Here is a 12,324-nt window from a genome sequence, read left to right on the forward strand (position 1 = left end):
GCCAAGTGTCAGACTTCTGGATTTGTGGACTTCTCCAGAGTGCTGAGAGCATGACAAGGAATAAAGGTCCCAGTTCTGTTATTATGCACTTCCAGTGGTGTAAATGCAGTCTTTAAACCTTGCTGGAGTCTACCTGTTGGCTCTGTGGACTACATGGACACCATGGTTCATCATGTGGGAAGCGGAGGGATCAGCTCCAAAGAACCTGTCCTGGAAAAAGTTAAAAGCACCTACATGATTTTGGCCCATAAGTCGCACTGACACATTCTCATATTATTCTCCCACAGCAAAAGATGTCTATGTGAGGCTGCCAAAAAGCAGCAAAATCCACCAGCCAATATTTTTAGAAAGATTCAGGTGTGTAGTCAGTGCCTCCATGTATCCAAAGGTACACTACAGCTGAAGCTAGCACTATTAGTACGTGCCACTTTCCACAGGTGCAACAAATAAGCAAAGGACATCTCCGATGCACAGATCCTTTTGCATAAGTAATGATAAGAAGCATGGCCAGCAGGTTGAGGGAGGTGATTCTCCCCCTCTACTCCGCTCTCAATTCACTAATGAGATGCTATTTAGGGTCCTAGATGCTTTTAGTTACCCTTCACTTGGGATGCCCAGAAATGCTGAAAAATCCTCTGGCTTCTCCCTGAGATGGGATGAGCTCATCCCAGGGATGATGCGAGCACAGGCATACCTTCAGCACAGCAACACAGGCAAGCACAGAGCAAACAGTGCCTGGGGTGCTCCCTGGGGGATGACAAGGCCAGACCTGGCAGCCGAGGCCATCCCACCACCCCATCAGGGACCAGGACAACCCCAGCCCTGACACAGCGCACCACCCTAGGAAAAGGGATGGCTGCTGTGGGGGCTGAAATTAAATATGTCCTTCCTGTGCCATGGCATGCTTATCTTGCTAAGCACCCACTGCATTTTCTCCCAGCAGTGGCTGCCTCTCCACAGCATGCAAAGCTATCTCCAGCTGGCAAAGATGTTTTTCAGTCATTGTTTTTGTACCCTTTCTGCTTTCTCTAACAATGCTGATGAGGCTGGCAACAGAGCGTGGCTGGTAGAAATGGATCCAAGCAAAGCAAAGCAGACTCTCAGCCATGCGTATTCCCCCATGGGCAATAAAATGTCTTTGGTTTTGTAGGCACAGGAGGATCGGATATGTTGCCGAGGGACCCGCTGGGACCGTGCTCCTGTGAAAGTCCCGAAGCCAAGGAGGGTGCAGGGGTAAGTCTCCTCCCACTGCATCCTTGTGGGAAGCACAGGGATCCATGCTGTGCTCAGACATAATGCTTGATGGCACCTCGCACTTGGTGGGATGGGCCACATCTTCAGCTGCAAGGAGGTTGTCGTGGTGGGAGTAGTTTGCACACCAGACCCTGTTGGTGTAAACTGAATTTGCTTGACTACCACAGGGTCTCCTCCTAAATATTTGAAAGCCCAATGCAACAGCTGGGATTAGGAGGATCTTCAATAAAAGTGCATCTCTTGGGAGGTCTTATTAAATAACCCTGGCAACTCACTGCAGGATGATGTTAAACCAGTGCTCAGTCCTTCTTCCTCATCAGTCAATCCCCTGCATGTCTTCCCTTGCACATTCTCTTCTTCTCAGGCCTCTCTGTGGTTACTGCTACCCCACCTCCTTTCATCTGCTGGAAACCCACAGGCAAGCAGCTGTCAGCATGAGGGCAAGCATCTGAGGGATGTCACCCTCACCTGGTTGCCTCGTGTGGTTGGGTGGTGCATGGAAACATGATGCTTTGCTGGAGAAGGTGTGATGGGGATATTCCTTTTTCTTTGTCATTCCTGGTGTGAATGTGTGTAGCCAGGTGTTCTTAACAGCAGCACATATATTTGTCAGTAAGATGTTGGGAGTGGAAAGGGAGTCAATGAGCAAGAGAATTCCTGCAGGACCAAGATGCTCATCTTCAGGACTCCTGACACTGCTGACAGTGAAGCACATATATCTAACAACAAAAAGAACCACGTTAAAAACTAAAGACCTCTCCAACAACTTTTCATCAAAAACTGGATTTTTAAATAAAGATGCAAACTTGGATATACATAGCCCATATTAATGCCTAAATTTACTTTAAACTTTTGCATTAATTTAAATTAAATTATAATAGTAATCAAGGCTGTTAAACTGGTTCAGATGAAACTGATGAAGCACATTTCAGAGTTCTATAAAAGCAGAGGGTTTTTTTCTTTAATTACACTTACTTAAATTTAGCCTAATAACTAACTCTTTCATTTAGAGAAGCATTTAAAGATAAAAATGCAGCAAGTTCATATATTCTTCTGGCCTATGAGTAAGAACTGGTGTGAGAAGCTCAGATCAGCTAACTTTAAGATCTTAAAGGCTATGGTAACTAATCTGTTAAAGCCAGCATCTGCAGAAACTTTTTTAAATGAAGAAAATGTAAATGTAAAGCAGGATTTGAAAACCTTGTCTTAGATTTTTCATATCATATTTACTAGTTTCATTTATCATTAAAAAACAGTTACTAAGTTTCTTAAAATCCAGTTTTCCCACAGTTTTTATTTAAGTGCTAATAAAATCTAAAAGTGGCTGGACCGCTGGACCAACTGTTGCTTAAAGAAAAAAAATAATGAAACAGATCTGCTGATAAACAACAAATATGATTCTGACTAAATGTGGTTAATAATTTAGAATGACAATATAGCAAGGATTTCATACACTTGGCTATTAAAAACAATGACCAAATTTGAGGTTAAATCTATATAAAGCAGGAAACAAACATGTCCTCACAGGTATCTGTCAGTGACAGTCCACCTTTCTTTAGGCAAATAATTTACGACACAAACAATAACAGTAAGGTTCAAGTTGATAATGCAAAACTGTCAAAATGAAACTTTCATGTTAACATTAAATCAGATATTTAAATCATTCTGATTGCAGCTGGAGAATGGACTTGCACAAGCATTCCCAGACATTTTGTACATGTTGCTATCAGTGTTCTGCTCAGTGTAGAATCGCTTTGTGGCAGGTCATCTTTTGCAAGCAGGACCTGTAGGATGGCTGTGAAGGCTCTGAGCTAGAGTTTAATCAGTCCCTAACTTTCTCTGGCTTAAGTTAAGGTCATACTCAAGGAAGAGAGGAAAAAAGGTTCAATGACTGTGGAATGCAGTTTGTTTTAATAACACAGTACTTCCAGTGCTTGGGAGTGTAACAGCATACAGAAGAAAATCTGACTTAGCATTGTTTTCTCCTTGGTTTTAAAAAAGAGGTCTCATATTTTTAATAATCACACACACACACCCTTCTGAAGGAGGAGGTTTAATGGTAGAACATTGTAAGAGGGAGGCTGACTCAGTGCTACCGTTGATGCAGCATGAGCAGAATCAGCAAAATGCTAGCACAGGAAAGTCAATAAAGTCCATGAAAGTCTCCTTACCAGCATGGAAGAAAATTAATTTAGTCACAGCATATGAAAAAGCCTTGAAATTTTCTGTAATAACTTGCTAACAGTTTGTAGAAGGGAGAAGCCTGGTATTGGAGGCAAACTCTATGAGGCAGCTGGATATAAGCTCATCTGAGCTTGTATTTGCTAAGAGAGACAAACATAAAACTATTGTCCTTTCTATTGCTGAACATTCAGATGGGCAACGTAATTTTCATATAAGAAAACCATCAGTTTTAGATTAAGTCTGGAAAGAATCTACTCAGACTTAGTTGCAATTATTTTATTTTTTTTTTTATGATACCAAGAGAAAGATTCTCAACAGAAATCAGGAAACAGGAATCCACATATCTCTGTTATTTTCAACAGCCTACTTTCTCCAAGTGGAGACCTAGACCCATCACAAAGTTCCCTTCAGCTTTAACAAACAAGAAACCAGCTACCCCTACGTCCAGACTGTATGGTTCAAGTCAATGGTAATTGCATAGGTTTCAATACAGTATAAAATATTCTTATATCTAATAGGTAATGACATCCACAACCAGTGAAGATAGGATATGGATCAATAAATGAATGTTAACACTTGATCCTAGTCATGAAGCAAAGTAATAATCTGCCTTACAAGAAAGGAAAAATATGGTTCTCCCAAAAGGCAAAGTCCTCAGAACTAGCCAAACTGGACCGACTGTTGAACAAGCCAAAGTTTATGAATAATCTTGGATTTTTTAATGTGTTTTCATTCTTTTCTAAATAGAATTTGTTGCATTGTTACATTGAAAACACATCCTGTTATGCCTGCAGCTCTTTTTGGAGTGCAGGTTCGGAATACCGCATACTCTATTATTGAGCCATTTTTGCAGCTTTTGCGCAAAAAGGAGAACACGTGTGTGTGGGAGTAGCACAAACTGCAGCTGTTTTTCTTTATTTTCCCACCATCATTACTGCAGATTAGTAACAAGGAAGAAGATGTACATATACACCATTTGGCTTCTCTGCAACACTACTGTACAGGAGGTTGGGAGATTATCTTGGTGGACAACTTCTAATTTCAGCAAAATTTTTATGGTCATAAAAGGATCAGCAGTAGGCTGAAAAAAAGTTGTCTTGCAGTCAAAAAGATGCTGCTATTTTGCTGGAATGTTTTATCAGAGATATAGAACTTCCATTTACTCTTTCATTGGTTCTATGAAAGATTGTATAACAGAAGAACCTAAGTGAGTCCAGGAATCTCTAGAAAGATTAATTAAATTTACTGGGCAGCTGCTTAAAAACAACAACAAAAAAATTCAAATGATCCAGGATACAACCCCTTCCCCTCATCCTCCTCATTTTCCTGCTGCCATAAATACATTGTGGCCAAAAACTTTACAGATAACTCAGAATGATGGATGCTTTGATGTTTTCAGCACTCTGGAGCGGTTTAAAAGGGAGATGCTTTTTCTGTACAGTGTATGTATATGAAGCTTGTGAGGCCAGGCAGCAAAATTGCCTGGTCATCTTTTGGAGTGTCAGCCTGGATAGCCATATATCACCTCCTCCCTGACTTTTCAGGCAGTTTAGGACATGTCTTGCTGCCATGCCACCCACGGAGGGACACTATTGCAATTCAGAGACAGATAGGCAGCAAAAATCCAAGGCAAGGTACAATCCAGTTTCAAGGAGTAAAATAATTTATTTTCTGCAGCTGACGTTTTCCGCAGTTGACTCCTGCCAGCTTTCATCACTGGTTTCCCAGGCCGCACTCTCCATCCCTGTTCCTGGCCACAGTTCACCTCATGCTGAAGTCAGTGGAGCTGGGCTGGGTAATGGAGAGGGGGATTCATCTGGGTTACTGAACCGCATGTCACAGCACACAGTTAAGAGTTCATTTCCAGTTATGGTCTCTGCTAATTGCCCTCAGGTGTGTCTTTGTATCATGACCAAGGCAGGCAACATTGGTCAGGGAAGCCAGAGGATCTTCAGTCATTCAAAGTGATCACAGACATTATGTTTGACCTCCGTCATTGTAATTTTATTTCTGTGGCTCTGCAAGGAAACTGTCAAAGCAAAGTAACAAGACGGTCAAGCTGCGGTGCCTGTGTAAAACACGTCCATCTATCTTCATATCCAAAGACAAATAAGACTCCCTGCTCCAACCATGTGAGTTAGACTTTAAAATGCACAGCAATTTTGTAGTGCAGAATTGGATTTCCATACAGAATACTGTGTATTTTTAATTAGCAAGCCTATAAACAGCTTGTCTTGTCATCTCATTAGTTTCATTTTGCCTTGATTTCACTTTTGAAGGTCAGAAAAGGCAGTGAAGCTAAGAGCTCAGCATAGTGCAGGGACAGCCAGTCCTTCAGACTGGCCACAGGTTTCATCAGTGGGCCTGTTCCCTTCCTAACTCAAGAAAGAGACATATCTTTAAGAAACTGTGATTGTGTTGTTGGAGAGGGAAAAAGCATTTTGTCATGAGGCTAAGAATTTCTTCTCTGAATATTATCCACTTCTCTGACTTCCTGAGGACTTTCAGGTAGGCTTGGTTTTCTCAGTCATTTCTAGTATTGCCATCCACCCTGCAGCAAATGACACATGCCAGTTGGAGGCATTTAACACCATTGCAATTATGCTGGAGGGAACGAGCATCTAGCCTTGAATATAGGGAGGGCTCAGTTAAAATGTGTGGAAAAGGCAGGTTAACTGCTGAAGATTTGTACTTCAACATACAAAACTCAGAAGGTATCAAGAATTTTCAGGACCTCTCACTAAGGCTGTAGCAACATAAAGGCGGAGATGTTAGGCATATGGCAAGAGGGTCTTACTGTTCTATGTAGTAGGGATTTCAGTCCCTGGAGGCTGATAGGGTTCCCCGTGTGGGAGTAAAAGCAAAGACAGAAGGATTTCTCTTCTCCATAATTGCCAAAGCAAACCTGTGGCAACCCTCCAGAAAAAGATGGCGTGACAAATTGTGCCTTTCTGCATTTAGTTAATGTTTGGAACTGGAGTAAGAACTGTGTTGGCTTTACCTGGTAATTAAATGTGCAGGATTTAAGAACACTGACTTGTTTCGGAGGCTGCTACTCGTTAGCTGAAAAAGTTACCAAAATTTAAATGGGATTATTTTTAATGGATACAGAAACAGTTGTGTGTATTATTATTTGTCAGGTTTTGATTCTCTTCTTTCTTTCATGGTATAAAAAGTTTTGTGTAAGGTCCTTCTCTGCTCATCACACTTCCTCCCACCAGACCCTGCCAGTTCCTCAGGTCTTTCAAAATCCACATTTCTCTCCACATATTCATCACAAGGGTCTTTTTTGTTATGACTGCAGCCTCTTCTAATACAGGCTGCTTTCCCAATTTCCACTTTTTACATGCAGATGTTTCAAAAGAACAGCCTGTTTTGACTGCTGCTTTCACTCTCCCTCTCCCACTAGATCTCTTTACAAGGTCTACCCAGACATCTTGAAAGCCTCTGATCAGATTCCCTTCATACTTTGCTTCTGGTGCAAGTCCCAGGTTGCATGTGGCTTAGTTTCTGCTAATTGTTCTTCTCATCTGCTGCCCCTTTTACTTCAATCTAGTCTCTTGTGTCTCACACAGCTGCTTATCATCTCCCTTGTCAGACTTTTTTTCCTGGGCTGACTCTGGCCCCAGTTTTTCCTGCAGGGGCAAATGTCTCTGCTCCTTAACACTCATTATTGCTTACATTTTGATAACATCTACCAGCCAGATAAGAAATCATTATGTTAAATGAGATAAACTTACTAAAGGAAAGCCTGCCTTTAGTCGAGGTCTCAGTAAACACTTTGGATCCACCTGAGAACTATAGCATAAAAAATTTCCAGCCTCTTTTTTCCATCATAGTCTTGATGATCAATGGCAGCAAACTATTTCTGTGTTATCTTTGTTTGCACAACTGCAATTTGTAGTTACATTTATAACTCAGTCCTTGCAAGTACTAAGAAATTCAATACTGTGGGTGTTCATGTGTAGATATTTAAACATTTCTGCACCGTCTATTTTGTGAATGGGCTACACAAACAATTTTGCTAACTCTACAGGACATTAACTATAGAGCCTAACATATTTAAGCTGCTGCAGGACAACACTGCTTTATACTCTGTAGAAAACTTTGTTCTTTGTCTTGTCATTTTTATTGTTCTAGTGGTAGTGAATAAAACCCTGCATCTGTTCCTCAGGAAGGACTTAATCCAACGCTCATTGAATGCATTGGAAGAGTCTCCATTGAGCTTTGGATCAAGCTTTTTAGTTCACAAACAAATGCTCTTTGTAAGAATATGCCATTCAAGTGTTGTTCAGAAGAGTTACAGAGGTTCCCTATTTCTGAAATAATGGTCGTTTTTTAAGCCTCTTTTGCTGTGCCTGTTTGGTTGGAGGAATATGCAACTGTACATAGTTGTTGAAGTACTGTAGTATGTGATTATCCTGCCCCAGCAGTTGATATAAATGTTGAATACGTAATGCTGTGGTAAAAAAGTAGTGCTATATTTATATGGCTCTTCCTATGCATGCAGTAATTCAGGAAATATATAGAAATATGCTCCCTGCCCCTGCGGATGTTCAGGCTCAATCAGACAAGCTGGACACAGGCAAGCCATCTTTCAGGACTGCCTTATGTGGATGTTATTGATGAAGCATACTTGAAAGAGGGATTTGTAGAATAAAAGAGGGATACTACTGAAAGGGATTTTTTTCTGCGCTGAGGGAAAGGAACAGATGAAAGGAGAACACAAAGCCCACAGCAGGGGAAAGAAACAGGGGCTATTGTGGAAGAGGGTACAAAAAGACTAAGATAAGACAGGTGTAATCAAAACAGAAACATTAGTTGGAGTAAGACTGTAAAGAGTTTTAAGCGAAACCTTACAGTTCCAGATTTGTAATGACCGCATTTTCCACAAGAAGGAGGGAGAGCTGTGAGTCACTTATGCGGTTGTATCCTCACAAGCTGCAATAAAAAAACATTCCTCCTCACAGCATCACAGGTACTGACTACTTCTTCGGATTTATTGTTAAGGGGAACTAACAGTTTCCATGAACCAAAGAGAACACGATGTCAGTGAAACTCGGCTGTTGTTGCAGTTACAGAACAGAGTAACTTCTTCGTGTGGGTGTAGATTACAGAAACAGTTACTACTGGATATTATATCTGTGACAGACCTGCTTGCAGTAAAATACACTACACTGTGTGGTAAGTGTTGGCAAGGCTACACACATAGTTTGTAAGCTGATGATGACTAGAACAGTTTATGGATCCAGTACTAAAACATTACTCACTCAAGGAGTCACGTTTAAGTCAATGAGATTAGTCATGTAGCTAGGTGCCCATAGAAATCTTGCCAAGCTACTCCACCACATAATAGAGATGTGTAAATGAGTCTGTTAGTCAGCTGAATAACTTAAGAAAATAATTTTAAAGTTCATACTACCTTAGTGCATGAACTCCCTAACCACAGCTGAGGTCCCATTACGTTCTACAAACACCCACTAACAGGCAGTCCCTGTCTCATCAACACACATAGACAAATAAAGGGGAAGTGATTTGCCTTCAGTCACATCACAGGTCATCAGCAATGGCAGGAACAGAACATGGATCTCCAGTCAGTTCCCTACCAGCAGCTCCCTGCCTTTATAACACTCAACATTTCATCCCCATACTGAATATAAAGCATTTATGAACATGACCTCCAAACTTCCCATAGCTCTTCTGCTGACTGATGTATCTCTGCATTCATTAGTTTTATAAATGCACAGAGAATACACAGAAGTACCATTTTCATCTCACACGCACTACTGCAAGCCAGTGCATTCCTTCATCCAGCTCATTTGCATGCTATTCTGCAGTCAGAGAAATACTCGGAACCACAAGGAAAGGAAAACGAGTCTAATCACAAAATTTCTGACAGTTAATCTAAGCACTTAAAAATCTGCATCCCAAGCAAAACTGATTTTTCATACTCAGTGAAATTCAGTGTGGAGGCTACCAAATCAGGCATCACCTTTCAGGACTGCATTTCATGTTATAAATGTTAAAAATGTGCTTGGCATATCCAGTATCATTATCACTGTATTTTCCTTCCTTTCTTTATTCTGCACTGCTCCCAGAATCTTTGGGAGTACACAGAGAACAAGAACAGTATACTGGGCTGTAAAACAGCAGCCTGAAAGAATGTCTTCTTAATAGGAGGAGGTATCCCCTTTGAATTATTCTCCATTTGAAGGTTCACTGCATAACAATAAAAATCTGCATCACTGAAACTAGGCTCCAATATACCAACAAGGTCCCACAGCAGAGAGTCTGAGTAACTCCTCTGTCTCCTGGATAAAGCAGCAGCAGCTGATACGGACATGGCTTCACTCTCTTCTCTCCCTGTTTCTCCCTCCTCTCCTCCAAACATCTTTGTCTTTCATTTCCTTCTTTTTATCTCTCCATCCCAAGCTGCTCTGTATCTCTTCCCCTTCATAACTCCAGGCACTCTTTGTTGGCATGGCTCTGTCCTCTTTATGCCCATGGAAGAGGACACATCTGTACAGAGGCAGATTGTAAACTAGGTCAGCTTGTGTGGCAGAGAAAAAAAAGAGTAGAAATAAGAGCCTTTTGATATAATAACAAGGTCTCACATGGGCATGTGGCCCAGTTGTCAGAGGTGTTGAATGTCGGTGGTTCCCAATGACTTCAGTGGCACTAGCCCTCTTATCCACAGGCTATGCATATAGAAAAACATCCTCAGTTTTGCAGCCCCCTACAAGCAGTAGTTCAGATACATGGTTGCACTTCCTTGAACTTTCCCAAGGATGTCACACTGATCTGAGGATCTGTTCTTGTTGGGTTTTCCTATGTGTTCAGCACAGGGTTGGGATGCATGATGGTCAGTCATTGGAGGAGGAATGAGGTAATAATACTGGGGGTGACATATCCAATTTCAGTTCACAGGGCACATAAAAGCAGGCCTGAAAGGGAATGACAGGCAAGGAACTGTCATTTGATTCTTAGAAATAACTGCTTTCATTGACAAACAGTGAGTTAATGCAGCTGATCTTTATACTCTTCCTACTTTCAGAGTTTCTAGGACAATACCAACTAATTTTTCAATTCATTATTTAGATAAATGTATTTTAACTTCACAGTAAGAATTAGGGGAGGCTGCACTCTGGCAAAGATTAATTCCTTCTTCCCCCAACCTGAAGCCCTCTGTAATTCTGTAAAAAAATTACAGAGCATTATCAAAATACACCCTTGAAACAAAACTTTTAAGACATAATTTTCTTCTGCTTTTGTAACTGTTGAAAATACAAATTAGAAGCAATAGGCAAATCTCATTAATATATACACAGTGAAATAACATGTGATTTCCTTTGTGGTATTTTAGTCATGTGCTATCTAATACTAAGTAAATGCATCCCTGTCATAAAAAAAAAAAAGAATTCGAACAGTATCAGTGTCATTTGTGATATTGCTTTATCTAGCGGAACAAAATCTGTGCTGCAGTCATGCAGTTCAGTCCAATCCTGTATAAAGCCAGTAAGCAGGAGAGGAGCAAAAGGTATTTGTTGGAACAAAAGGACAGAGGGGTGGGAACCCAGGAAGCAGACCTCTGAAGTTTCCCCTTTGGCAGTGTAACATCTTTGGTTGCCAATGCAGTATTGCCAGCCTCCAAAGCCTGAGGCCTTCAAAAAGCATGAGACTGGACTATGCTTATCTTAGTTATGTTTCTGAGGTCTGGAAGGGACCTTTCTGCATGGTTCTGAAGACTTCTGCAACTAAAAGAAGACTAATTTATTTTCTTCCCTCCTCTCCTTGTGATAATTGGCTTATTCTGTTTCTAACAACTGAAGTTTCTAAAACCCAATAACATATTATAGACCTGTGAAACATCCCAAAGAAATGCAGGCTCATGCTCCCCTTCCTCTCCTTTCTCCGCAGCCCCACATGGCCATTTGGATGGCATACTTCTCTGCGGGAGTACAGTCTTACACTGGTGGAGTAGGCTGGTGGGCATAAGCAGCAATGCACATCCATGCACAGTTGCTTCAGTCAGGTGTCGGAGGTGCAGTTTTCCTTTACTCCCTGACTACCCCCTGCAAATAAGCTGAACAGAGCTGCACTGCAGTTCTAGCACATGCCCTACACAGTAGCATGGTATCCTAGAAGGACAAAGTCCTGTGTTTGAGCAGCTAACTGAATTGCAGACATTCCTGGGAACATTCCTAGATGGTGTAGCTGAAAAAGCCCTGCTCAGAGCTGGTCCCCCTTCCTCCTTTCTGCGCCATATGCTAGTAGCAAGTAAAAAATGCACATTAAAAAAGACCATACTTGATTCAAAGAATTTACAGCAAAGTATGAAAGAGAGAAAACAGATGGCTGGACATACAGAGAATGGCACACATTTCCTGGGTGAAAGACCTTGGAGGGGTTTTGTCTGTACTATACCTTGTGTGCTTTCAGATACATATGTTTGCAAAGAGGGCCATGGCCACATGTAGGTAATTACTCAGATAGTTTCTTACTTACATTAATAGCACCAGCTTACCCCTTTGCAGTTATATATATATATGTATATTATACCATTAGCTTTTATTATAAGCCTTTTTCACTGTCACGGCATTCAGGTAGCAATGTGCCTATGTGTGAGCATCTGTGTCCTTGAATTCTCACCACAGGATGCAGCAGCTGAATTATCAACAGCAGCATGTAACCTCTCATCTAAAACATGGGCATCTAGAGTGGAGGATGGCATATGTGACACTAAACTTCAGTACAGACTCTGGAGAACTAGAGGTTTGCAAACCTTGTGCCTGTACTGTGCAAACACGGAGATACTAATTGGGTTAGAACTAAAGGACACCTGGATTAATGCAATCTATCTGAGAAGAGTCAACATGGTGCTGCTGT

The 12,324-nt window shown here is 41.2% G+C and overlaps 1 protein-coding gene across 1 annotated transcript in view; it reads left to right on the forward strand.

Annotated features, from left to right (window-relative positions):
- Positions 1 to 1,335, forward strand: part of LOC119141728 (paralemmin-2-like) — a 155,803-nt gene extending 154,468 nt beyond the window's left edge. Inside the window, exon 8 of the mRNA XM_037374299.1 lies at positions 1,151 to 1,335. Within this exon, the coding sequence (XP_037230196.1) occupies positions 1,151 to 1,296 (146 nt within the window). The 3' untranslated portion in view covers positions 1,297 to 1,335. The remainder of the gene's footprint in view (positions 1 to 1,150) is intronic.
- The last annotated feature ends 10,989 nt before the right edge of the window (positions 1,336 to 12,324 follow it).

The sequence above is a fragment of the Falco rusticolus genome, chromosome Z (genome assembly GCF_015220075.1).
Source record: "Falco rusticolus isolate bFalRus1 chromosome Z, bFalRus1.pri, whole genome shotgun sequence".
NCBI lineage: Eukaryota > Metazoa > Chordata > Aves > Falconiformes > Falconidae > Falco > Falco rusticolus.